This window comes from Nipponia nippon, unplaced genomic scaffold, assembly GCF_047370975.1.
Source record: "Nipponia nippon isolate SJK-2023a ecotype South Korea unplaced genomic scaffold, ASM4737097v1 scaffold_27, whole genome shotgun sequence".
Classification (NCBI taxonomy): domain Eukaryota; kingdom Metazoa; phylum Chordata; class Aves; order Pelecaniformes; family Threskiornithidae; genus Nipponia; species Nipponia nippon.
The window spans coordinates 807,654-835,360 of NW_028262344.1; the positions used below are offsets into that span (position 1 = coordinate 807,654).

General features: G+C 41.5%; 1 protein-coding gene across 1 annotated transcript; it reads right to left on the reverse strand.

Moving 5' to 3' along the window:
* Positions 1 to 65: 65 nt before the first annotated feature.
* On the reverse strand, positions 66 to 27,617 carry ADAM28 (ADAM metallopeptidase domain 28). The gene is made up of 23 exons (XM_087762893.1): positions 27,473 to 27,617; positions 24,593 to 24,693; positions 23,869 to 23,945; positions 21,905 to 21,983; positions 19,576 to 19,652; positions 18,351 to 18,546; positions 17,872 to 17,934; positions 17,380 to 17,451; positions 16,635 to 16,804; positions 15,796 to 15,880; positions 14,434 to 14,564; positions 13,426 to 13,603; positions 12,799 to 12,888; positions 12,160 to 12,355; positions 10,816 to 10,918; positions 10,084 to 10,240; positions 9,356 to 9,436; positions 8,671 to 8,749; positions 7,092 to 7,182; positions 6,631 to 6,730; positions 5,880 to 5,957; positions 4,786 to 4,854; positions 66 to 4,683 (listed from the first exon to the last, which is right to left on the reverse strand). The coding sequence occupies exons 1-23, from the start codon at positions 27,522 to 27,524 to the stop codon at positions 4,651 to 4,653; spliced, it is 2,358 nt and encodes a 785-aa protein (XP_087619019.1). The 5' UTR covers positions 27,525 to 27,617; the 3' UTR covers positions 66 to 4,650.
* Positions 27,618 to 27,707: the final 90 nt, after the last annotated feature.

Here is a 27,707-nt window from a genome sequence, read left to right on the forward strand (position 1 = left end):
GCAGTACTATGAGGCTATGAAAGATGTACTGGCATGAGGAAGCAAAAGGGGAAGCAAATTCTTAATTTCAAGTTACAAGTGACATTTATTATTCATTTTGATGAGGGCTGGTAGGACAATGTTTTCTTTTCCAGTCAGTAAAACGTGAATCAATTAGGACTGCCTCTTGCTGTGTAGAGCTGAAAGCATGTACTGTCTATGGTGTCATGTTTGAAGGGTTGGGTTTAGCCTATTTGTTAGTTGTCTGGTGCCTCTGTGTCTGAAAATCTGAATGTGCTCCAGTCTCCCCACTCTTCCAGGCTGATGGTGTCCTTGTTAGTGTCTCCCGAATCTATAACCCAAGGTCAGAGGATGCAGTAAATTCAGAATTGATTCGTTTGAGGTGATAGCAGTCATCCGATAGCAAGCAAGAGAAGCTTCTTTTCCATGCCCCATTGCCCTCTAATGGCCAGTGTTGAATTTGCACAACAAAATGGACAATTCAGAGGGCCAGATAGGAACTACTGAGGAATTGGTCTGTTGTGATGGTCCAGTGTGTGCCTTATTTTCAAGAAACCCCCAAAACTGTTCACAGCGAAGATTGGTTTGGGTGTGCAAAGAGCAAAAGGTTTGGTCTCTCTTGGTAGCACCGTCCCTCAGAGACAGATGGAGGGAGGGAAAAGAGGGATGAAAGAGGGTGGTAAATTCAGAGATCGAAAAGAAACGGAAAAAAAGACATTTTTTTTTCCCATGGAGTAAGGGGAGATGGAGGAGTAGAGTGCTCCCTCATACTAAAAAAAAAACAAACAAAAAACAACCACCCCAAAACCAGTGGTAAACTGCTTTGCTTTTGGGCTGGGAGCAAGACAAGGGTCCGGCACATGGCTCCTGCATAGCAAATGCAAATTCAGTCAGTGTCAGTTCACTGGTGGTGGTTGCACTGTGCCAAAGTCCCTTCTGTAGCTTACTGTATGATACCAGCAGGTGGGCTTGCTGCTCTGCTGTACCGTCTGTGTGGCAAGCCACGCTGGGCAAGGGACCCTGAACCAGGAATAAGGGAACAGCTGGACCCGGATCAAACTAGTGCAATTCGGTGAAAAGTGTGAGACTGCAGAGGGAAATGCATCCGATGATGTACTTCTGGGGCTACATACTGCAGGCTCTTGACAACTGGAGCGCTGAAGATGTCTTCAGATTTCTTGGGTTCACTTTCCTCTTGCAGTAGAGGCTTTTTAACAGTAGATGTCATCTTTGCATAACAGAACAATAGATTGTACCTACAGACGGGCCCCTTCTGTGCAAGGCCTGGCTGGAATGACAGAACATGTGCTGCATCGCAGGAGATATTCTGACCTGTCCTATGGATGCTGGGGCCAAGAAAAGCTGTAAATCATAAACTACTATAGGTGTGTGCTCTTATATATTTTTCTTAGGTTTCTACTGCAAGTCACTGCTGAAGATGGATGTTTGGTCTCAGTACAGCACTTGCATTCTGCTTGGGTGCTGGGGTGCAGGCTTTGCTCACTGAAAGTGTCCAGAAATTATGGAGGTTTGAGCCCGTACAGGTCAGAAAGAGTACTGGTTTCTGCAGGAGAAAGTAAGCCCAAGCTCTATGGTTTGGGAGTTGAATCTTAGAAAGATAATTAAGAAAAAGCAAGTCTCTAGACTTTAGCTGGCTTCAAATCTCTGTAGCCTTGGAAAATTCTTGAGTGCTCACAAAGTGGAAAAGGTTGGAAACCATGAAGAAATAGATTTTAAGTTGGCAGAAAAATTGTGATGTAGTATCTTGTCAACCCTTATTATAAATTTAAGCCAGCTTTACTGGCTACCTTGGCAGGGTTTGGCAATACCTGTGAATGATCTTTTTGGTCCAAATTGGGAGTTTTATGGATTTTGCAATGTTACAAATGATCCCACTTTACACTGTTGTCATGTGTTTCGTGTGCAAATTATGATCTTTAAAAAACAAAACAACCACCTCCAGTTTAGATAGAATACTTCTAATACAGAAATCTTTGTAAATACATTAATTACAGTTCATAAAAAAAAAGTTCTGAATCTTTACACCATAGTCAAATACACACAGATTAAAATCCATTTCTGACTATGCTGGTTTTGGCTGGGATAGAGTTAGTTAATTTTCTTTATGGTAGCTAGTATGGGGTTATGTTTTGGATTTGTGCTGGAAAGACTGTTGATAACACAGGGATGTTTTAGTTACTGCTGAGCGGTGCTTACACAGAGTCAAGGCCTTTTCTGCTTCTCCTCCCACCCCACCAGCGAGCAGGCTGGGGGGGCACAAGGAGCTGGGAGGGGACATGGCTGGGACAGCTGACCCAGACTGACTGTATCCCACACCATACGGCGTCGTGCTCAGCATATAACCTACAGGAAAACTGGCCAGGGGGCTGCTGCTCGGGGATGGCTGGGCATCAGTCAGTGGGTGGTGAGCAATTGCATTCTGTATCACTTGCTTTGTGTATTCTATTATTATTATTACTACTACTACTACTATTATTACTATTTTATTTTATTTCAGTTGTTAAACTGTTCTTATCTCAACCCATGACTTCTCTCACTTTTACTCTTCCAATTCTCTCCCCCATCCCACTGGGGCAGGGGAGCGAGCAAGCGGCTCTGTGGTGCTCGGTCGCCAGCTGGGGTTAAACCATGATACTGACTCAAATAGAGAAGCAATCATCCAAAGCGGGAGAAAGCTATGCTCTTCCAGTAAAATCTATCCTAAACTAAAAAACCCACCTCACTGCTCAAACTGAAGACTGTAATTTCATCACACCTGTGTTTTGCAGAGCATACATTACTTGACTGGCAACCTCAAAGCAAGCCGAGCCCAAAAGAAGAAATTGGGTTTTTTGTATGCGTTTTTGTATCAGAGACGATGGATCTGCGGTGTGCAGCTGCAGTAACAGTCACTGTAAATAACAAGGCTCTGCATTTGAAAAGTAACTGTACAGTTATGTGTTCAGTATCTGAACAAGATTACGTAGATCAGGATTTCAGCAGGTATAAGCTGGTTGGCAAACTTGAGTCGAAGTTTTCAGGCCCTCTGAGGATTGGGCTTTTTTTAAAGGTCCAATAGGCCCTGGTCAGAACAAGTACAGGTAAAGGTTAGTATGCACAATGTTGGCCCAAGGCCCCAGATCTTGTTTTGGCAGTTTGGCAGCCATGTGGTCTTCTCTAGCAAAGCCACTATGCCCAAGGGCTGGAAACTGCCTTCCTGAGCCACAGTGTAATCGATTTGGATCTGTGTTCTGATTTTGATCCTGATCCAAACCCAAATCCAGTTCAAACTGGAACCTCTATAAAATCTTGAGTACTTCGGGTCCCAGGCAATTTTGTTTTTCTCTCTCTCGCTCTTTTCTTTTTTCTTCTTCCCCCCGCCCCGGTAAAATTTTTGTTCCTTGAAAAACACTTCTGTGTGGTTTAACTTAAAAATATTGATGCCAACCACATGAATAATATCAGTGCCAATGGTAACAATAGCATCAGTGCCAGCACCCTCACAGTGTTATTAACAGCAATGCCAACAGTATCATGCAGATCCATGCCAGCAGGCCAGTAGTGTCAACAGTGCTGATGCCAACAGGCCAGAACGAATGAAGAACCCCTCAGTAGTAAACCGGTGTGCAAAGCCTCATGCTCCGATGCTGTCCCACAATAACAAAGCCCAGCCTAGTTCTCATTAGCAACTTTACAATAACACACCCCGGTGCAAGAGCAATTAAACAAAAACACCAAGGTGTGTATATCCTGGAAGGGAGAAATACTCAGATATTTCTGGAGCTGAGGGGCAAATGAAATAAATGATTAAGGATTTTGTTGACTGTGCTTTTCTGAATTTTTCTGTCCAAGTGCAATGGTGGCAGCTGGAGGTCTTTTTAAACTGGCACAGCCTGAGCTCTGGGAGCACTTGCAAGCAGCAAGTGGTTTGACTCCTGCATGCTTTGCGTTTGAGCGTATCTCCAGTTCTGCCTACTCAACAGAGGAATCTTGTTTAACAGGTAATCTAAGGATTAATAAGAGAATCTGATCCAGAAGGATCTTTCCAGAATCAATGCATTTCCAATGTGTAATCTTATTATTCCAAGGCTAGTTCAGGCCTTGAGGACACAAACTTTTCTCCAGAGGGCAGGAAGGATTTTTTCTTTTTCCAGAACTTGCAACTTGCGCATGAAGGAGAAGGTCTGGTCTATTGCTGAAGAGAAGGCTGGCAAAGATCCAGGAATGTAGCAAAAAATTTCCCATTTACAAATGTAGAGTAGCCATCCTTTCCCTGATCTTCTCAGGTCTGTACCCAGAAAAGCAGCGTAGATGCAGGGCATCCCAGTGCAGCCACATCTTGCGGTGATGGCCTAGGAGTTAGGAGGTGTTAAGCAGCTTTCGTAACTTACTCCCAGTCTACACCTCAGTGCAAGTAGCGATTCTGCTTTGTTTCCTTTTGGACAGTAGCTTGATGTCATCACCAAAGAGTTCCTCGCTGTTTGAAAACCAAACTTTTTCTTTCAAAGCAGCTGTCAATCAGTTCTTTTTTTAAAGAGAACAGGAAGACTGTCTTGGTTGCCTTTGCCAAAAGTGGAGGAATCGAGGGACAAATTGTCCCTGAAAATTTCTTGATATCTTGGTATCTTCATCAGGCCTGTGTTGGAAGCTTCATACTCTGGGATTAATTAGAGGTTTTAAAGCCTACATGAAAAAGAGAGAGTTAAACAGATCACAGTGCGCCCGGTGCAGTTTCAACCAATTACATCCTGAAAGACTTGCTGTTCATGCTTGAACTCAGGTTACCTTTGGTGGAGGTGGAGGTGGAGGTTTGCCTTTGGGAACTGGGAGATGAGCAGGTTTTCTCTCTGGTGCCTACAACGAAAATGTAGTTTAAATGTCATTAGGCTTTCCTGTCTGAGCAGCTGCTGAACCTCCTCAGAGCTCAGCTGCTGCTATGCTTAGCTCATATATTTACTACAGCATTTTCCTAGCGGAAAAGCTAGGGGTGAATTAGATTAATCTGTCCACATACAAGAAGGCACAATAATATAAATACACAAGGGGTATAGATCTCCTGTTTCGGAAGACCACTGAGCTATTCTCAATGTGTAAATTCATCTGTATCTCAAGTATCCATGCTTGACCAGACTGCTTAGGAAGCTAGAGCTGATCACATGCTCAAGGTGTGTGTTGAGGAAAGCATCTCTAAAGACAGTGGAATTTAAATGTGTTTTTATAATCAAGCCGGTATGTGGGTTATAAAAAAATTTTCTTATTTAGTCCGGATCCATCATTTTTTATGCAGTCAGTACCATGCAATTAGGTTGCTAATGTGAAGATGGTTTGTACACCCTTGTATCAGGTGGGCAGGGGGCTCAAATGCTGAGATGGTAAATATTTGAGGGAGGCATTTTTATATAAGTAGGATGCTTTGGGTTTATTAATGGCAAATATTGCTATTCTTCTGGTTTCCAAATTTTTTTAAAATAATAATAATAAAATATATATATATGCACATTGATGGAGATCCCTCACAGGTGGTATCTTTAGAGACTACCAGATCTCCACAGTACAGGGACCATTGCAGACATCTGCAGTAGCAAAGATGCTCATCATTTGCACTGTGTTTACACCTGAAATCCCTGTTGGTTTGGACTCCATGTACTATTGCGAATGAGATGTGCTTGTGATGGTGTACAGGACTCCTTTGCACAGATCAAGAGTATCTTGTGCAGTTTAGGATTACATGGCAAAAAAAGGTTACTCCTACCCTAAAGAATGTCTGTGATTTTTTTTTTTTTTTTTAATCAGAGTCAGAAACTGAAAATACTAATTGGTAACCGATAGTCATTGGCAACTCAGATGAAAGATGTGAAAAGTTGCAGGGTTATACTTACAAAAATCTCTTCTGTGTGAGAAGAGGTTGGTTTGGTAGCAGGAACAGGAGGTGGGGGACCTTTTGGCCTTATGACAGGCTGTAAAAGAAGAGAATATAAAACACATTGACCCTATGTACACGTTGCATATGTGTACATCCAGATGTTCCCATGGAAAACGTGCAGGCTTGTGCTCTACATAAAAAGTGCATTAATAGGGGTAAAAGGATACATTCATTTCAGAAGCAGGGATGCTTTATGCTAGCTGGCCCTGAGAGAACATACAGGGCCTTATCTGGAGGGCAGTGCTTTCCCCAGCCTTTGCAATCAGATTGTCATTGCAGTCCGCCATGGCGTGAACTGGTAGGTGCTGTCTGCCCTAAAGCCAACATGAAAGCAAAGAAATTCTCTAGAAGTACTTATGCTCTGGAGCTGTGGTTTGTTCTCCTGTAGCGGAAGTATGGGAAAGAGAAGTTTCTTACCATTCGTCTGAAAACAGGGAACAGTTAAATTGGATGGAGCCCTCATCTTGTGTGTTATCTTTGCATGCCCCTAATAAGCTGCAGACAGATTACTCGGGGACTTAGTGCCATGTGCTTTCTCCACTCTCTCCTCATGCTGGGAATCCCAGCACTATCCTCTCAGCCCTAGACAAGCATTTTTAAGCCCTCCTGGAAATGTAGAGCGCTTTGGCTGGTGGGTTTTGATGTTTCGACCACTTGATTACAGTCCCAGGGAGACTATAGCTGACCCAGCGCCTCCCCACTCTTACCTTCTGGGCAGGTACTGCCAGGACAGGGTGTTCTCTGTGTCTTTGTTCTTGATCCACAAAGACTTGGTTTGTGGCTCCAGGTCCCCTTCCAGTCTGGCAGCTATGCAAATATTACATATAACTGTAAATCTTACTCTGACTGAAGTAAAAAAACCTGCTGAAGTTGAATGCCTGCCTTACTCCTATTGGTATGTTATCTAGCCATGTCCTTTCTTTATGTCTTTCTTTCTCCCCCTTATTTTAATTATTTAGGATTGATCTTGAGAGCTACAGCTTCAAGTCTTCAGTCCTCTCCCAGCTATGGGATTTCTGAAACAGCTCAACAAATGTCATGGACCAACTTCCTTGGCTTTCCAGTGCCTAATTCCCTCCACCCCCTTCGAAAGCCCCAGCTTAAAACCTATCCAGAAGTTGCTTGGCTTTAGGGTTTTTTTTTCCCCCGATGGGGGTAAGCATTTTACCTCTTCTTGAATACTCGGAAGCGGATAAGTAACACTGCTGCAGTTGCTGTGACGGCGAGGACAACCAGCACACCGGCAACAATAGCGAAGCCTGTCAGGGTGAGGGAACACAAGTTGCTATTTCTTAAAAGATCCACTATTACTAAGCGGTTTCCCATCACAACCATTGGCAAAGTAATTTTTTTCACAAGGTCTAGACCCTATTTGTCCTCACTATTGCTCAAGCGTATGGCTGCTTCTCCTGCCACAAATAGTGATGGAAAGGAATGTATTCCTGCCATTTTTGCCATATTTGAAGACTGTGGTTATTGCCTGAGCTGTCCTTGGGCTAAACAAACCTAGCCCTTTCCATCCATCCTCGGAGACCATTTCATTGTCATTCCTCTCCTCTTTCTCAAAGGGTGTTACCCAAAACTGGGCACGGGCCTTTAGCATTTGTCCTGGTTTTGGCTGGGATAGCGTTAATTTTCTTCCTAGAAGCTGGTATAGTGCTGTGTTTTGGATTTAGGATGAGAATAATGATAACACACTGATGTTTTAGTTGTTGCTACGTAGTCTTTATACCAGTGAAGGACTTTTCAGCTTCCCGTGCTCTACCGACTGAGAAGGCTGGAGATGCACAAGAAGCTGGGAGGGGACACAGCCAGGACAGCTGGCCCCAACTGGCCAAAGGGCTGTTCCATACCATAGGACATCATGCTCAGTATATAAACTGGGGGAAAGCCGGCCGGGGGGCCGCTGCTCAAGGACTGGCTGGGCATCTGTCAGTGGGTGGTGAGCAATTGTATTGTGCATCGCTTATTCTATGTATTCTTGTATTTTTATTTTATGTTATTTTCCTTTTCTGTCCTATTAAACTGTCTTTATCTCAACCCACAAATCTTACTTTTTTTCCCCCCGATTCTCTCCCCCATCCCATTTGCGGGTGGGAGGAGTGAGCGAACGGCTGTGTGGTGTTTAGCTGCCTGCTGGGTTAAACCACAACAGCATTGTACACGACTAAGGCTTCCCAGTTTTCCTTCAACAAAGCTACTTTAAAGACTTAACCAAGCCACAATGTTGAGAGCTGATGGTGCTCTAGTGAGTGTGGAGAGAGGACAAAAATATTTAATAACAAAGGCTTAATTTTTTTTTTCTCCCAAACACATGGAAATCTGTACACAAAGTATTTTCCCTCAGAGGTAGATCAGTTAAAGGCCAGCTCCGTGCAGATGATAAAGAAATGAACTTGCCCACCTCCCTCACAGCAAAACCTCTGGGAGCTTGCCTCCACTCAAATTTGACAGGGAGCGAATATGGTGTGCTCATTATTTCAGGATGGAGAAAGGAAAAGCCTGCTACTCTAAATAATCTCCTGGGTGTATCACTTCTGTCGGTTAGGAAGAAAAATAGCTTGCTCTAGTCATTGATACAAGCTGCAGTGACTTAAAGATGTGCAGAAATTGGAGACCTAGATATGCAATGTTTGCAAAGGAAGAGTCTGGCACGCAGTGCAGGTTAGGGCTGTTTCAGTGGAGTTAAAGCAGCTCATTTCAGCCAGCGGATGACAGTACCCAGTGTGTGGCCGTACAGCACTTACTGGTAACGGCTGACGAGCTGTCGCAGGTTGGTGGTGCCCATCCTTCTTCACACTGGCATTGCAACTCGTGGTCACACACCTAAGGAAGCAGAAAGCCAGGAATATCTTCAGGTTGGAAATGTGAGTGAAGCTGTGATGTCATAAAATTTCAGTGGCTCTGGATCAGGGTCCTGATAAGCTTATTGAAGCTAGGTCTGGAAGCCCCCTCTCATTTCATTTGGACCAAAACTGAGCAGAGAGAGTAGCAGTTTTGCCCAGTAAAGGACAGGCCTGACCGTCTGCTGTCGTGTGCCTTTTGCAGGTGTTTCTGCGGTGAAAGCTATAGTACAACGCACAAAGCAGCAGAGTTGGTCTTTACACCCGTAGGTCTCTGAATGCTCAAATAATATGAGCACAATTATCTTCCCAAAACAGAAGACGACCTGAAAGAGAATAGCTGTGATACTGTGGTTCAGAGGCAGAGCCAGGCACAGAATCTTTGTCCATCTCCTGTGATCTCCTTGGGAAAAATATTGATGCTGTATCAGGCTAGATTTGCTTTCATAAAAATATAGGAAGCTTCTGACTCCACAACTCTTGCAAATTCCTATCCCAATGACTTAAATACTACCATCAATAAGGTCTGTAGCTGATATGCATAGTTTTTTTTTTTTTAAGTTAATAGCATCAAATGCTCGTATCTTACAGCATGTCCAGTACACTTGGCAGAGCAGTTGGTTGATCTAAAGACATCTTCAGCATAAACACATTCTCCATTGCTGCACACCTGAAACGTACAGGGTAAATGTTACCGAAGTGATTTATAGCTTTCAGAACATGCAGAGCTTGCACTTTATTGTGTAAAGTGATGAAGAGTGAAAGGAGGCATAGAAACAGGTCTGCAAATCACTTAAACTTACATTAGGAGTTTGATATGTGGATATAATTTTTCATTCGACCTTTGGGTATTTTATAGCAAAGGGGAGTGGCAAAGATGTACAGTCATCACTGCTTTCCACTCCTCTTCAATCCTTCATCCTCCCGGCCCCCAGGTAGAAACATATAGCAAAGAAATTGGACATAGCACTCCGTGATGCCTGACACATCCATTATGGAAATAATTAAAAATAGTAATATATGTAAGATCTTTTAACCCTTCATGCAAAGGTATGTTTCTGCTGCCACGTATATTTGTGTCACTGAAAAACAGTAAGACAACAGTCAAGCATAAGGAAATGGGAAGGATAGCAGTTTGCTTTGCTACTGATTTGCAGTAGATGTAAGGCAGAAGTTATGACAAACCAGATCAGCAGAAGTTTAGTGCCCACTTCAGTTTTCCCTGTTTAAAATCTTTCTTGTCTGGCAAAAGAGCTAACGATATAAGCAAGACTGAAAGAGCAGAAAAAATAAGGAGAAAAGCTTTTCGCTACTAACCATCCCATTCCCGCACTTCGTTCCATCAAGAATCATCCCTAGGTCTGTTTCTCCATTTCTAGGAAAACTTGCTTTGCAGGACTCGAAAGTCACCAGGCTCCCGTCACGAGGCATCTCGCTCCCCCCAGTACAGAACAACTTTCCGCACATTCTGTCTCTGGAAGGAGAACAAGGGCTGCTAGAACAACGACATGGCACAGCGAAACTATCCGAGCTGGCCTCTCCTCCAGCTTGAATGTGTTGTGCGCATACAGGAACTCAAAAGAAACAGCTGCAGAAGGGAATTTTGGTTTGTGGTGTTTTCAGGTCAGTTTGCAAGTAGAAGGTGGCAGGTTCTTAATTCCTCTTGAGCTTATTAGGGAGCCCACAGTAATTTGCAGAAATGAATATTTAACTGGCCTCAGCTTCTGAGGTTCACCTCAGGTTCAAGTTCCCTGTCAAAAATCCCTTCCCTGTACTTACCTGCATATATACACACACACACGCAGTCATCCTCACAAGCAGGCGTCCACATATATATGTACACGCTTGCTCTTTCTCAGACTGATCTCATGATTTGGAAACTAGTTTTCTCAGAATTGTCTTTACCACAATATTCAAACTGAACAAAAGGAAGGAACACACGGACATATGTGCCACCTAAAATAGCGCACTCTTTCTTTCTGTCTCTTAATTTGAATAGGAATGGTCTCTCTTCCCAAATCCCAGCAAGTTCTGTAACACAGTGCTTACTTTTTTTTACACGGGACGTGACTACCTTTTTCTTTTTTGCAGTATCCATAATATACCCCTTTCTCATTCATCCGATAACAGGAAGCTGCAGCTTCAGTAGCCTCTGTGAAAGAAGAAGATGCAATGGGATTAGTTTAGGTTCTCTGCCTGTGAAAACTAGAAATATTCAATTTCCTTTACCTGTTTAGGAAATGGCCTTTCCCAGTGAAGTTACCCATGGGCCTAAATGACTCTCTCTGGCACTTCATGCATTAATTCTGCAATGTTATTCTGTACGCACAGCAGAACTTATCCTGTGTGTTCTCTCTCTATCCAGTACAAACCAATAGACCTTGCCTAAGAGAAGGGACATAGTCAGAACTGGAGATGGTTTAGGACTGGGAAGAGAGTAAGCCACGACATACATTCAGAAACATAAAGGCATGCTAAATCTGGACATTGTCCTGCTTTCAGCTGGGATAGCGTTAATTTTCTTCCTAATAGCTGGCATAGTGCTGTGGTTTGGATTAGGATGAGAATAATGTTGATAACGCACTGATGTTTTAGTTGTTGCTAAGTAGTGCTCACACTGGTCAAGGACTTTTTAGCTTCCTATGCTCGGCCCAGTGCACAAGCAGCTGGGAGGGGGCCCAGCCAGGACAGCTGACCCAGACTGGCCACAGGGCTATTCCATACCGTATGACGTCATGCCCAGTATAGAAACTGGGGGGACCTGGCCAGGGGGCAGCGATTGCTGCTCAAGATCAGGCTGGGCATCCATCAGCGGGTGGTGAACAATTGCATTGTGCATCACTTGTATATTCTTTTATCGTTATTATTACTGCTACTACTTTCTTCTTCTGCTGTCCTGAAACTGTCTTTATCTCAGCCCCCGGGTTTTACTCTTCTTCCCAATTCTCTCTCCCATCCCACAGCGGGGGGTGGGGGTGTTGAGCAAGCAGCTGTGTGGTGCTCAGTTGCCGACTGGGGTTAAACCACAACAGACATTAATTTGAAATACAGACATTTCCTCTTCCTATCGAGCAAAGAATAGTCACCTAGCTCCATTCCAAAATTATCTTAAAAGCATTATGCAAAAGAGGAATATGCTTAGCACTTCCCATTTCTCTAGAAATATATTGCATTGTACGCTCTGAGCTTCAGCTCATGTGATGATAGTCACTTACAGTGTTAAATATTAAAATAATGATTAAGTGTATGCTAGAAACTAGAATTCATTTATATAGACATGCTGTGCCTGATTTACAACAGGTCTTTGATGATTTGCTAGCAGACAAAGCCTACCTCTATTTCTCTCCTTTGACCTAGGGAACTTGATTTTTCTCAACACCAACTTGTACTCACGTGGTCCGAAAGCAGCTTTGCACTGGTTTTCTCGGGTGGGACAGTTTCCCATGTAGCAATAGCCTTCGCCGTAGTTGCAGGGATGTCCGTTCACACGGAATCGATCCGCTGGGCAATTGGCAGAAAAGCCGGTGCACATCTCGGCCAGGTCACAGTCATGCTTAACTGCTCGGCAAATAGCTCCTGATCTTTTATACTGAAGTGGGGGGAAAGCAATGCCACAGTTAACACACCGCTCTTCCATGCTGTTTAAAAATCGCACTGAACTAGAAGGCTAAAATTAGGGGAGACAAATCTCATCCTTGCTGTACAAGTCGCACGAGGGGCCAGGTCCGTATCTAATGTAAAGTTGGTTATGTGAATTGACAAGATTTTTGCCTGGTTGTGCCTCAGCTTTTCTTTAGAGGAGAAAATGGGTGATCAAAATGCTCATTTCTCCAGGACGTTGAAAGATTGAGTGACTTGATAGTTGTGGTGTAGTTTAGGATGGACAAACTGTGCTTGTCGTTACAGTGTTATGCCAGTAATTATAGTAAAGAGGATTGGTTCTTTTGAAAGGTGTATTACTGCCTTCTCATGGGGGGAAAAAAAAAACAAACCTGAAAAATATGAGAAGCTAGAGATTAAAAGGAGCCTTACTTGGCAGTTTTCACAGCACTCTCCGTGGGCGCACTTGGAACCTGCCGTCAGTTTGCACGTCTCGGGGTCGCAGCAGTCATTTGTGCACTCCTGTGACAGAATCAGCAATCAGAGCTCTGGTACGCTGCTTTGGGGTTTGGTCCCCTCTGTACTGCGTCCTCAACGAACCGTCCCGTACTTGGTTATCGAGGGAGGGAGGGAGCGACACCTCGGACCTGCACTTTGCTTCTCTGAAAACCATTTTCACTAGAAGCCATGCCAGCCATTGTGAGCGAGCGCATAAAGAATACAAAGTGTGTTTGCTTATGAAAGTGCTGGTAGAAGTTGTGTGGGGAACTGGCTTATTTCTGCCGAGACGCTTTCGTATGTATGGCTTTCCACCATTCTCAGTTCCTCTGTCAACACAGCATGACAAACCCTGCAGTCATCTTTCCCGGCATTTCGCATGCACTTTACAGGGGTGATTACACTGCAGATCAGCAATTTGATGACCACAGTTTCTACACAGGTATTTCGGCTAGCTTTGAACTGGCCACCTCAGACACTAACAGAAGCCCGCTACTGTACAGCCTGAATAAAACTCTTTGCCTCTTCCAAGTATTATTTTATTCCCAGTTATGCAGATACCTCAGGAGTACCACAGTCGCATTCCTCTCCTTTTTCCACGAAGCCATTGCCACAGGATGGAGGTGCTATGATGCTGCTTATATCTGGGATGTTTGTTAAGCATTTTGGCATGTCGCTCAACATGTATTTCTCAAAACTTTGGAGGCTGCAAGAGCTGAATTTCTTGGGGATGATGGAACTATATTGAGAAAGCAGGAGGATTTACATTAGGATCGGCATAGGCAAGGAGAAGCAATACCCTTTACAAGAGAAATGAAACGGGTGACCATCCCCCGAACTATTGGGTGCAACCATTTTTCCAAATATATATATTAATAAATACAATGGCTATCTCCTACTTATAGCAGAATAAAAAAGTGGAAACAAACAGATTAGAAAAAAATTAGTGTACTAAATGCAAACACTACATATAATAAAACCCCAATCTCAAAGATTTAAGCATGGTCTACACAATTTGTGACTGGATGCTTCAGGCATTAGGAGTTTTCCACTGGGATGTTCAACTAGAGAGGCTCAGGGTGTTCAAATAGAGATGAAAATTGAAGTAAATTCCTCTCTAATGGGTGTTTATTGAAGGTGGAAGCACTTTGTGTGGTTTTCACAGGAGACATCTTCAGGGTAGAGAATAAAAATACACTTTAGGTAAATCTTGGGGAAGTTCTGTCATCTGAGATACCACAGCAGTTTCATGCTGTTGTCATTGTAAGGAAGAAATTATTTGTGCTTTAATGTGAAGGCCCCTAGCACACGTGCAAAGCGAATGTTAATCAAAAGTGACTAAAGTTGGGGTTGGGTTGGGTTTTTTTGGGGGGCAGTAGGGGGATGTAATCCATCTGGGAATATCTTACAAGGGCCTGGAATGTCTTCATTTTTCTCTTCTTTTTGTATCATTTGAATGGAATAATTTCAGACAAGAAAAATAATTTCTACTCCATTTTGGAAACCGGCAGCTTATCCAAAGCCCATCCTTAACTGCCCCATGCATTAACTTTTTATCCAGACTCCTACCTGACAGTATCTGTCATGATACAAACTTTATCGCTACACGTGCAGGCTTTGGTGTCGTGGTTCATGCCCAGGTTGTGCCCCATCTCATGTGCCATGGTAGCTGCAACTGCGATTTCGTTTCTGTTGTGATCCTGCAGATATAACAACAGGCTGTTATTTCTATGAGTATTTTAGCACAAGTAGGAACATCAGAGAAGCCATGTGACTAAGAAATAGGACAACTTTTCTTCAAGTGAAATTATCCTCACTGCTACATAAGGATTGATACGTTGTTCAATCTATGCATGCATCTATTCCACAGTTTATGCTGATTATATTATAATAGCAATGAGATGATACCACTAACAAACATGAGTAAATTGGTATAATGAGTTTTTAAATAAACATGAGGAAGTTAAGCTGCCAAGTAAGAATTGAGTGTTAAGGAGAACTGAATATCTGAAACTCTTAACCCTCTCTCTGGATAGCTGTCTCTGTAATTACGCGGGCGCGATATAATTATTACTCGTTACACCAAGGTAACTATTGTGTACGGTGTTGTCTGTGCACAGAAAGGAAAGGCAAGTGCTGTGCTCCATCTTCGCTCTTAGCTTGGTGTTTTGTGCTGCTGGGTGGGAGGGAGGAAAGGAAAAGTCCTTTTCTTTTGAGTGAAATCCAGATGTATAAACAGCAGGTGGTAGTGGCAATGCATAAAGTGTGAGACACAGCGTACTGGTCATGCTCTTCCAGCACGGCATTGCAAATCATGCTGCTACAAAATGCATCCCCGCACCTTGCAAAACATTCTGGTTTTACAATCATCGCAGGATTTCCTTATGGTGTGGGAAAGCTGGAATTTCATGTGGGTTACTCCTCTTACCAACAAGCCCGGCCTCTGAAGCTGGGTGCAGCAGTTGAGTTCCCAGTGTTGTTGGTAAAGTTTTGGATCTGTGTTCCTGTTTAGGCTGAAGTTTAAATACAGTAGTTTAGGCAGCTGTAATTAAGTGGCTACACTGATGATATGCATTATGACAGTCAGAACCAATTCCCTGTTCAAAAGGGCAAACCTAAAGGCAGAGGCACAAAATCACTTATTTCTGTCCTTTTGACTCTATTGGGGCCCGGTACGCCAAATACAGGTGTCAGAGTTTGATGTTGGCCTTTAGGTAACACAGATACCATGCTTTGTGTGTGCTTTCTTTACTCTCTGCACTTCATTTAAAATAAAATCTCTGTGAATTTCTACAGTCTAATAAAATAATGATGTGAACCAGACAGAGAACTGAAAGTGTTGCACACCCAATAATTTTCATAAATGTTCTTTGCTGGTTGAGTAAAAAACATCGAAAAGCCTTTAAAAAATAAAATAAAAATAAATCAGACCTGAATAATACCTGCAGAATATATATCACTGCATATGGATTTCAGAAAGGCTAATCCAATCGTTGTCCCCTCAAAGTCATAGCCTCTGTAAGGAAGAAGAAAGGCAGAGTGAAATGCGATGCTGTGACCAGAAGCAGATCCGAAGTCAAGTCTGCTCTCTTAACCAGGCTGAAGGCACGTACTCCTTTCCAGCTCTTGTTTGCACCCCTGATTTAATACGATCCTTGAGGACATGCCTCAGATCACGGCAAATCAGAAAACAATCAAATACACTTTTCATTTTATATTTTTACTTAAATTACATTGCTGTTCATCAGACTTAAAGCATCTGTTTGAGTGTAAAGAGCTGGGTGAAGTGCTCTAAATGTAGCAAAGTGCTTGGATGAATCAGGGCCGTTGAACATGAGCCAGAATAGCAAAGTGAGTGCCGGTTTAGTTTGGCAACGTGCATTTCCCAGCCATTAAACTTCATGTCATGGCTCCTTAGGTTGTGAGACTATGCTGCAGTCTTCAGGACACTCAACTGTTCTGTGACCAGAGCAGGGAAAAGGAGAGGCTGAGATGTAGCAAAAGCCCACATTACCTGTTTTTGCAGGGATTCGGGTAGAAAAATTAGATACTATGTCCTAGCAGGTAACCATGCTCCACGAAGAAAATAAAAGCAAGAAACAAGAGCATGCATTTATCTTTTTGTCCTAGAATTAGTACCATCTAGTTTTGGAAAGCATGAAATCTGGTTCAGTATAGACAGCGTCTCTGATGGGTCGGTGACCGGTTTTTAAAGAACAGATCCCTTTAACATACTTGGAAATGCAAATAGGAAGCAGAATGATACACACGTGATTAGCTGCGCATTGTCATTTCTTTTCCTCTTTAATAAATCTGATAGACGCCACTTTGAGAAACTGTCCAGGGTGAATCCCGCAGCATGGCTCAGGAGGCATTTATCAACATCTGTCCAGATTTCTAGGCCAACTAAAGCCACGTAGATATTTATGGTCTTATAAACCTGCAGCAGAGAAACAGTGTTGCTGTAAAAATGAAGTACCTTACGAAGACTTCTGAAACAAACACTTATCCTGGTAATTGGTTCACTTTTATCACTTGCAATATAGCCCACTCCAGACCCGACTGAAGCTTTTCTGCACTTTGAAGTTGCAACAAAAAATTAGAAGGCAAAACAAAATACGAAATCTTATTTCCCCCCACATTTAAACAAACTATAAAAATGGTTTTAAAGTACTTGAAAATTCCGGCAATATTTTTGGAGAAATTTGACTTGCAAAAGAAATCAAGAATTGAAAATCAGTTCATTCTTTTTGAACTATTTCAGTCATTCACTTTAGCAGCTGTTAAGAAAATATGGTATAAATCTTTCTTTAACAATAATTGAATTTATAGAAATCTCATATCTGAGGACAAAGGACAGGATAATATGGACAGATGTGTTAAATCTGTTTCATAGATTACAATTAAGTTCAGTTTTCATTCTTTCCTACATGCAATAATGAAAATTCATGATGTTGGCAAAAGAAAAAAATGATAAATAACTTCTATTTCAGTTTCACTTTGCTGTGTTCTTACCGTGTTGATGTAATTGACAATTCCAAATATCCTTTGTCTTACAGTTTTAACGTCTTGCTCGTACTTCTTATACTAAAAAAGTAAATACAGTATGTTAGGAAAAGGAGAAGAGAGAAGTGATTTATCAGAAAAGAAATATCCCACAGAAGATTGCATTGCAAACCACACCATACCCGGTCTACTTATTATTATCTTTCCAATGTACTATTTTATCAGACAACGTATTTCAAGGTCAGGCCCTTTTAAAATGTGTATCTACGTATAGGGTGCAGAAGAAGACAGGCGCTGCACGGTGTTTTCTGAATTCTCGGCATCTACAGGTGGGATTTTCAAAATCAATTGACATTAGGAAATCCTATTCCTAGTCAAAGTCAGTGGTAAAACATAGCGTAGCACTGTAATTGTAGTAGGAATCCAGGGATATGAGTAGTACCTGCTTTGGAAAGCTCACCTCTAGCTGGTCAAATGAGAAAAAATCATTTCAGTACTCACCAAAGTATTGTCTGCAACTATGTAAACTTCCAGATACTTTTTTGCTTTCAGGTATGCCTTCATCTGAAGAAAAGATACATTTAAATGGCTTCAAAAGGCCTGTTTCAGTCTCAACCTTTGCAATTTCAAGCCCATGTATTAAGGGTATTTCTTTAGCCAAGTTGTTCAGAATGGGACTGCCTTGTTTTAAAATGATGAAAGGTAGGCTACATATTAAGAAGTATTTGCATGTTTAAAGATGCACGTGGGCACCTATTAGTACATGCAGGACAGCTTAACTCAGGTGGTGACTGAAATCTTGGATCTGCGCAATTTTGCACTGGTTTTTAAGATCTGATTGTGTTCACTGTCTGCGATCGCTTCTTTTCTGGAGGTGCCACAAGACAAAGTGGGACTTATGCTGCTCACAGAGTTCTCCTACGGCCTCAATTTCTTTCCTGACAGGTACTTACTGGGCTGTTGTTTAAGCATGTACTTACTTCTGGACTGTTGCTGGATTTGAAGATGTCATTGATGGGGTCATTTGAATCCTCTTCCCAGGTATTATTGACTACACCACAGGTCTTTATGGACTCTTGTTCGAGTTTCTCATACTTATAGACCGCATGTTCGTCTCTATCTGAAGTTCCCAAGGGTTCAATAAGGTACTTCTGACCACGGGTCTCAAAATATCCGCTAAGAAAATCAGTTAAGACTGTGATCTTTTGAATCCACAGGACTGAGTCAAGATAGCAACATTATCTCTAACAGCATTTAGCACAAGCATACAGACCATTGCACAGACTGATGCAATGGAATAGTTTGTCAGCATGCAGGCAGAGTGTACAACAATTTAAAGGCAGAAATCAAAGCTGCTGAGTCAATTGGAAGATCTGGCTGGTCAGGTCAGGTCTCTGAGTACAAGACTGTCAGTCAGAAAGAAACTGGTTTAGGAATTAATTAGATTTAAATTTGGGGTTTTTGTGCTAACAGCCGTGATTGAAAAGTGAATTTCAGTTCAGTGGGGAATTCAAATTTAATTGAGATGAAAAGCTGAAATATTGAAAGGAATTAAGAGTGTTGAATCATTTCGAGCAGCAAATATCAAAATAAGCATTCTGTGTTAACACGTAAACTCACAAGCTGCGCAAGAAGCGTTCACAAAGAACGTCTGGGTTTTGGCAAAACCTCGCTAAGCACTGGGAAAATGTTCTGCTGCAGCTTCTCAGACTTAACAGCCATCCTCTTGCCGTTTTGTGTCATGCCACTGTGTCTTCAGCGATCGCAAATGAGCAGACTCTTTTAACTGGGCTTTTCAGGCAGCAGCTTGAACTTTCTGACCCTGTAGCACTGCAAATATTGTAGCCTTCTCCTGAAGCGTCAGTGGAGCTTCCTAGAGCTTAGAAGCATCGACCCTAAATATTTACTGGAAGCACCACCAAATGCTAGGATTTACGACCTGATCTAATATGGAATTAGTCATATAAATTTATTGATATAGTTGTTCCTTTAGCTTCCAGTTTATAAACTCTGAAACTGAAGTAGAAAGGTAGCTTTTTTCTCCTTTCTTTTCCCCTTTTTTTGTAAACTAGTTTCCTTGTAAGCATGAATAAAAGGTAATGCCACTTATTTACATCCTGATTCTATTTAAATTGGAAAATTTATCCTCAAAGAGCATGCATACTCTGCCATTGGTACTCCTTGGGATCTAAACCTCTGTCTTACCTTAAACCTTTGCAAGCACTGATGCTTGCTACGGAGTCAGCATCATTCTGAATGTAACCTTCATAATAACAGTGGTCCTGTTTAGAAAGAAAAAATACATTGTCAAATTGGGCCATGTCTCACTCGCTGCAATGAATTGGCCTAGATGCAGGGATTTCAGGAGACATAGCTAGATTCCTGGCTACAAGCTACAACAAACTATGCTGTCTGAGGAAATCTTCCATTAAAGGAGATTCTTAAAATGAAAAAAGCTGGTGACGGTTTCCATGTTTGCTACGGTACTGTTATTGTTATCCTTCAACACAGAGTGACCCAGATTGTGACAAATCCCGTTGTGGTGTGCTCTGGTCAATACACAACAGCACACGAAAATAAGAATATGCATGTTCGCTGCTCAAAATTAAGCATGTACTGATGTGCTCTGCTGAATTAAGGTCCATACTGAACTATTTTATCGTGGCCAAATTTCAGGGAAACACCCTTTAATATTAACCCAACAATTAAATGCTTTAACTTCAATGAGATTAAAATGCATGTATTGTATTAAAACATATGATTAGGGGAAAAATTTTCATGACTTAATTGGCTTATGAATCTGAGGTCTAATGAACAATTCTATGTTCAAAGAGACTTCAAAGTCACAGGGGTATTGTGGAAAATTTTACCCATAGCATTTTCCTTAAGAGATTTCTTGAGAGGCCTATAACAGTGTTCAAACCTGCATCGTACCCTTTCTTTTCTCATGGATGTTTGGTTTCACTTTACCATTTATTTGTCTTCCTTCCCTCACAACGTGCCAACTTTCTTTCAGTGAAAAAGACACCAACAAAGTGAAAATTACTAGAGAAAGAAGTGGAGGATTGCTCTCCATCTTTTGAGGATACAAGAGAAACAACTCCTGAGATCATAATAAAGTATCCACAACGGAGGAATTCCTTATTCAGCAAGCTGCACAGGTAGGCCTGTTTGAGATTGTCTTTAACCAGGCGTAGGTGCTATTTGCTTTTCACAGGATCCATTCAGGGAGTGAAAGTGATTGGAGCAATCAGAAATGGCATCTTTTTCCACACAGAAACCAACCCAGAGTTCTTTATGCATGTTTATTTCGCTCACGATCCTCCTGTTCCTGCTAATCTCTCCATGACAAAGAATATTAGGCTTTGTATTCCAAATTACATGTGTTAAAACACATAGCATGACATCAGACAAAAAGCTTCAGATGAGAGCTTTGCTGAAGATAAGAACTGTGAGTGCAGTTAATTAAAAAAATAACTTGTACAGTGACTTCCTTTGTGTCTGGATCTGAATAACTGATTTGTCATGGCTCAGAGAAACCACCTGGGGTAACCTGCAGTGCACTGGCTGTGAGCGTGGGTGGTAACGTGCGCCAGTGAGGAAATGGGTCTTTATCTGAATCTCTGATCTCACCAAGATCAGGGTGTAAAAGCAAGTCAGGGAGTTGCGCAGAATGAGCAAAGTCAGGAGGGCAAAGTCAGGAGGTAGAAGGCAGTGAAAAGGGCCTGGCTCCACTCCCTTTCTCAAGAAAAGAGGGAAATTCAGCTCAGATAATGTGTTCATCAGCCTCTAAGGTGAAAAGCGGTCGTCTTTTGAACGACAAACTGTGTGTCTGATTCTCAACAGATGTAAATCAACGTAGCTCTGCCAAAGTCACGAGTCACATCTTTCCTGCCCTTCAGAGGCATCCTAAATTACAGTGCTTAGAACGTTGACTTAAAATCTTTTCTTTCTGTCTGATATGTGCTATTATTTCATGGACCCGTGAATCTCATATGGACCTCCTCGAGACTGCAAGTATGAGGGAAGGAAACCTTTTTTATTACTGTTGTGGTTTAACCCAGTTGGCAACTAAGCACCACACAGCCACTCCTCACCCTCCCCTGCCACCACGGTGGGGTGGGGGAGAGATTCGGAAAAAAAAAGGTAAACCCCAGGGGCTGGGGTAAAGACAGTTTAATAGGACAGCAGAGGAAGAGAAAATAACAACAACAACAATAATAATAATGATAAAAGAATATATAAAACAAATGAGGCACAATGCAATTTCTCACCACCCGCTGAGCGATGCCCAGCCCGTCCCCAAGCAGCGATCGGTGCCCCCCAGCCAACTCCCCCAGTTCATATACTGGGCACGACACCATATGGCCAGTCTGGGTCAGCTGTCCTGGCTGTGCCCCCTCCCAGCTGCTTGTGCACCAGGCAGAGCAGGGGAAGCTGAAAACATTATTCTCATTCTAAATCCAAACCACAGCACTGTGCCAGCTACTAGGAAGAAAATTAACTCTATCCCAGCTGAAACCAGGACAATTACCTTGATCTGAGGACTTGTTGTTATTTGTCGACCATCATCAGAATAAACTGTTTCAGTATAGTCTCTAGCTAATAGGTGCCTGCAAAGAGTCAAGTGCAATTATTATTCAAAATAAACTGTAGTCATCTAGAAATGACGCAATTACATTACACACAAAGCATGTAGGGAATTCAAATGATTACTCAGGTTTTTATTAGTATCAAAAAACTGGGGAAGCAAAGCTGCTGGGTGGGGAATTCTGCCTGTTCATAATCCTTATTCAAACAAAGGGACGTTTCTAAAATAAGAAAGCAATTAAAGTCTACTTATTTCATTGGTATAAATTAATCTCTTAGTAGATCTGAAAGTAAATGTATAATTACATATGCAGTATTGATCCTTTTTTGGCCTCCAATTCCACCACTCCACAGTGCGTGTGAAACGGTACCGTTCTGTTCTCTTCCCAGTTCACCCCCACTGATTATAAATAGCAAAGATCTAGGTCAGTAGAAAAGCTGCCTCATCTGTTTCGCATGTGCCCGTGCATACATGTATGTGTACACGTGCACAGGCTCAGAGGTTCTGTGCGGAGATCACACTAACATATATTTGTCCAATTCTTTTGCTCACAGCTTTTTTATAACTTTGCTAGTGCAAGTTCTCATCTTTGTAATCATTCTATCTGAACTTGGTTTTTCTTTTCTGGCTACACAAAGCTCTATTTTCGGACACATCCGTGTTCCTGAACATTCAAAGGAGGACATCGTGACTATGGAATAAATGACTGTATTTCTTCCACCACGGGGAAAGGTGCCTTTGGGTTTCTTACCAGCGTGCACATTGTGATTTGCTATGGAAGGCCAGATCCTGCAAGGCTCTGTGCACTCAGGCTCCTTGTGCAGCAGAGCGCTAAGCAGATGCTTAACTTTAAGTCAGGGCTATAGTCTTCCTAAAGCTAGGAGCAAAGCAAGTCTGCCTTCACTTCTGTTTGGGCAACTACCCCAGACTGCCACAATCCCATTTCTTTTTAAAGAGTGGGATTTAGTACAATATAATTCCACGCCCCCCCCCCCCCCCAATATTTAGATTAGATTAAAATTTAGATTAAAAAAGGGGCAGACAGTTAATTATAGCCTATATTAAACATGAACTGATTATAGTACTATTGTATTTACACAGCCTTTAGACAAGTACCTATTAAAGCAGACTTGTTTGATCCCGTGTTAAATATTATGGTGGAGCCAGCAAGCAGAAAATCACAACTGTGCTTTATTTTGCGTTGCTCTGTACAGTTTTGGACTTTGCTTTGCTTTGTTCTGTAACAAAGCCCGCTGCTTCTCTGTACCCTCTGCATGGCCTGTTTAAATGCTGTTAATCTCTGCAGCCAAGGAGGTGAGCTCTCCTTGCTTTCAATTTCCATAAAGCATTTTGTCAGTGCTAGTATATATTAGGCTACTCAAAGTCCGATAGTGTTAAGGTATGGAGTGCTGGAAGCCAAATTATTAAGGATTATTTCATTTCTTACTGCTATTTTCCATTTTTGAAAAGCATATAGAGCCAAGACAGATAGCCCCATTCCATGGATATTTCTCTTGCTCTTCTCTGTAGTTCCTACCAGCATAGAACAAATAAATATAACCCATAGACTATCCATGGACACAGAAAACTTGTGAAATAATATGCAAACATTAAACATTCAGCAGATGTAGCCATTTAGGAAATAAATGGGAGAACAGAGTTAGCAGTATAGGCAAGTCATTCCATCACAGTAGTGTCATATGCCTGCATAGTTATTTCACATTACCAAAATAGTGACATGATGTTTTCTCTCCCCTCTTCTTCTTTCATTGGAGTTGAAAGGTGGTATTTACCAAAATACCTCTGTCTTACAGGAGCCTAAGTCCTCTGTCTTTGTACCCTGAATGCCCCGGAGAGCCATTTACAGTGAGGAATAATGCTCAAGGAAAAAGCTGAACTGAACCTACTTGTTTTTTTGCAGGTGCAGTATGACTTCCTCTCCATTGGCTTTGATTCCATACTCCATTGTGTCATCGTATTTTGTCTGTAAACAGATTTAAGTGTTAGAATATGGACTGTTACAATTTCTGGCCTCACTATGAGCTGGCTGTTATTGAGTTGCCAACTGCATTCTTTTCCTCCTCTTCCCACCAAAAATAACTATTCTGGCAGTTATAGAATAAGCAGGAGGTCACTCTGTTTCATATTTTTTAATTAGAGGAACAAATTTAACTTTGCAAATGTATTTCTACAATCGTAAGCACATACCCTGCATATTCAGGAAGGTGCTGAAGCGGATGCTTAAATTCAAATATTTTCATAACTCTCTTGAAGTATGTCAGAGCATGCTTAGTTTTAAGCGTTTCATTTAATTTACTTCAAATTAAAATGTCCATAGGCTATTCAAAATCTGAGTAGCATCAAAACCTACATCTTTGCAGAGATACAAGTACAGAAGACCCACCGATGGCATACAGGTACTTCACTGCATACTGAGCACACCTCACAGCCCGTCTTTACCAGACGTGGGATCACTCTTCCAGGTTTTCTCTTTCACTTCATTTTGCAAGATCAAGTGTCTGGCTCCAAATTCTCTTACCCTTGAAAACCAAGGGTACTCTGACTCCAGAAAAATCTTCCCCATCTCCCAGCAAAAAAAAAAAAATTAAAAAAAGTTCTCTCTTTCAATACCTCTTTGTTTCTTTCTACATCTCTTTTATGTACTGTGTGCAATTTCCGTGGATAAACTATTTCATATTGCTCAACTCCAGGTAATTTCTTGCTCGTGCTTCCTAGGGAGAAACAGATATATATTTATGAAAACACAGTATTAACTTATTCAGCACCATATTTCATGTCTGTCAAGACTGATTCTTTTGGGCTGTATAGTCGTTCATCTGTTACACCACTCATTTCTCATGTATTGTCTGCACTGGCTCTGGCATGTGCTCATCTGCTCTGCGAAGCAGTCACCCCCATTATGTGACCTAACACGAGGTTTGCTGCAGTCTGGATTTCAGATGAGTTGACATACCTGGCTATTTCTAGGTGTCAAAATATTTTACGCAGTTCACTTTGGATTTCTTTCTCCAGTACCAAACAGCGTTTTCGAGTACGAACATGCTAGATCAGCTATGCAAGGTGCAACCTTTGCCTTCACATTTTGCAGATGACGTGAATTAAGTTATACGGTTCTATGAAATTAGCGATCTCCAAACCTTAGCACATGATGACATACAAGTTAAGACTGCCTCTAGATAAGCAAATAATCTCATACAATTCACCACACGTCTGGAACAAGCCTAGATTTCTGCTTTAGAAAGCTTTTCAGCTGGTCTTCTCACATAAATACTTGTGACAGTAATAGACACGCTCTTACCTATTGAATCAGATCAAGGGTGGTTACCTACTCGTGACAGCAGAAGGACTGGAGAAGGCATTTGAACAAGGCTAGGTAAAATAATAGGAGATAGGCAGTAAAGTAGGAAAATCTTGAAGCTGGTAAGGAATCCAGATGATTCCTTAACTCGCAAAGGAATGGTCTTACTTATAAGGTATGTTTTGTGTCTGCAGTGGCTATAAAGAACTTGTTGAGGAAATACAGTGCTGATGAAAAGTGTTTCTTTTTGTTTTCTGCTTCTGAGCCTGAGTGAATCTTGACAAAAGTTAATTTATGGCATGACTTGCAGGGGTGGTCAGCACACGTTGCATCGTTTGAAGTTAATACTAGCAGCTGGTGTACAACATTTGGGAAAAGACGGTCGTACAAGGGCTGTGTTAGTTTCCAACAAGGCAACAGCAGGTTTTATATGCCTCCTAAGCTCTTTAATCTCCTTCAAAAGGTCATTTCATCTGAACTGGCAAATTCTTGAGGGCTCAGCAACAAGCACAAGAGCCTGCATTTGGAAAAAAAACCAAAAACCAAACCACAAGCAACAAAGGGAGATTGCAACTCCCATTTTAATTGTCTGCCTCAAGGCCAGATTTTTACAAGAGTGGGGCAGCCAATTACTCTAATTTTCTATATCTGGAACAACAGAGCACATCCTCATGCAAATTGTTCCAGTAAAATAAACAGATTAATTCTTCATAATTGGTTTATTTGATTAAACCCTTTCCAAAAATAATTGCAGAATAAACTTGGTTGCATCTTAACAAAGCTGAATGCTGTAGAGAAAGGCGTGATGGTATAATGGTGATAAGTCCTAAGAAGTTATCTTACATCAGTTGAGCCATTACACGGTACACAGTAACTATTCACGCACATGCTGTTAGCAAATACTAAGTGCAAGCTTGTGACTGTAATTTACAATGATGTTTTGTATTTTATTTTAAGCAACTAGTTAAGTTTGCTTTTAAAAAATCTTTTGCTTTGCAGACTTAGTCTGTCTATGACCTTAAAGTACGTTCTTACGTAATGATCACAGCAATATTTTAGGCCTCTCAGAACAGAGTTCTGTGCTCTAATTTTATTTATCCACTCCCTGTTGCAGACTCTTTTTACAAGGCCAACTGTAGCCCAGGTGGTTCAAGTTTAGGCTAGATTTGAACGGAGACTCAGAACTAAACTTATCCTTTTCCTGCAGTGTGATACAAACAGCAGTTCGAGGAAAATGGGTTAGTTTTGTTCTGGAACAAATAGTTTCTTAGAGGTACTTTTTTAAATCAACTCAATATACTGTCTTTGTCTTGCTTCAGGCATTGTCTTGAGTCAGTAGCTTTAAGGAGGAAAGAAATTCCTTGGGCCTCGTACAACAGCTAGAAAAAGTGCTAATAAGGAACAAGTAATTATGTACTTTTCCAAGAGCGTAAACGAGGAAGAAAAACCATTAGTGAGGATCTCATTGACAGTGAAGGTTTGCTTTTGTCAAGAAACAAAATATATAACACCTTAAGCGTTAGTACTGTACATATTTTCAGATACTCTGTGCAACTAATGAAATCATAAAGATACCTGCCTGAATACAAATTACATGTCTAATTATGTGTATAAAACCTGTGCATGCTTGTGCATGCCAAGCTCTGAAAAAATCTGTTCCCTGTTGACCTGAAGTGAAAGAAAAAAATGCACATGGAAAAATAACTGTGGTCTGTTTAGGTTAAGTCATATGAATACTCACAACCTGAAGTATCACACAGACAATAAGGGTGCTAACTATTTTAATTCAGGTAACGTCATTAATTGAATTCAAATAAAAGTCTTGTCTTTTACGGCCAAAGTGCTGTCAGTGTAATAAGTTGTCCTAATTGGATAAATTGTCCGCTTACTTGCAGGGGAAGTACTTTCTTAATTGGCTCACAAAACTAACCGGTTCTGGGTCTGTAGGCAATCTATGGCCAGTTTTCACACAAGTAAATAATTCCCTAACTAGAGAATTTTAGATAATCACTTTGAACAGAAAGAGAAAAAAAGAAACATCCCTAACTTCAGCAATACCATTTTTTTCAATGGCTTTAATTCACTGTTCTTCAGCATTATCTACATGAAATAATTAAAAATTGATAAAAGCTCTACAAAGTTAACCATAGCAACTGCTGATAAAGGATTTAAAAAAAAAAAAAAAGCCGTACCTTGTTGGAGAAAATGTAGCAAAACAACAGAAACCAGATGTATGTTAGTCATCTCAGTTGCACTTGTCTAGCAGTGGTCTCTGTGGGCTGAGAAAGCTGGGTTCCCAGGCTGCCTCTGCTGTGAGCAGTCCTTTCTGGTGCAGTGAATGAGACAGAGTGAGTTGTTCAGCTTTATTCTTGTTCCTATATGAGGAAGTGTTTACTAAAGGTGTTGCACAATTTTCAAGCCACAGAG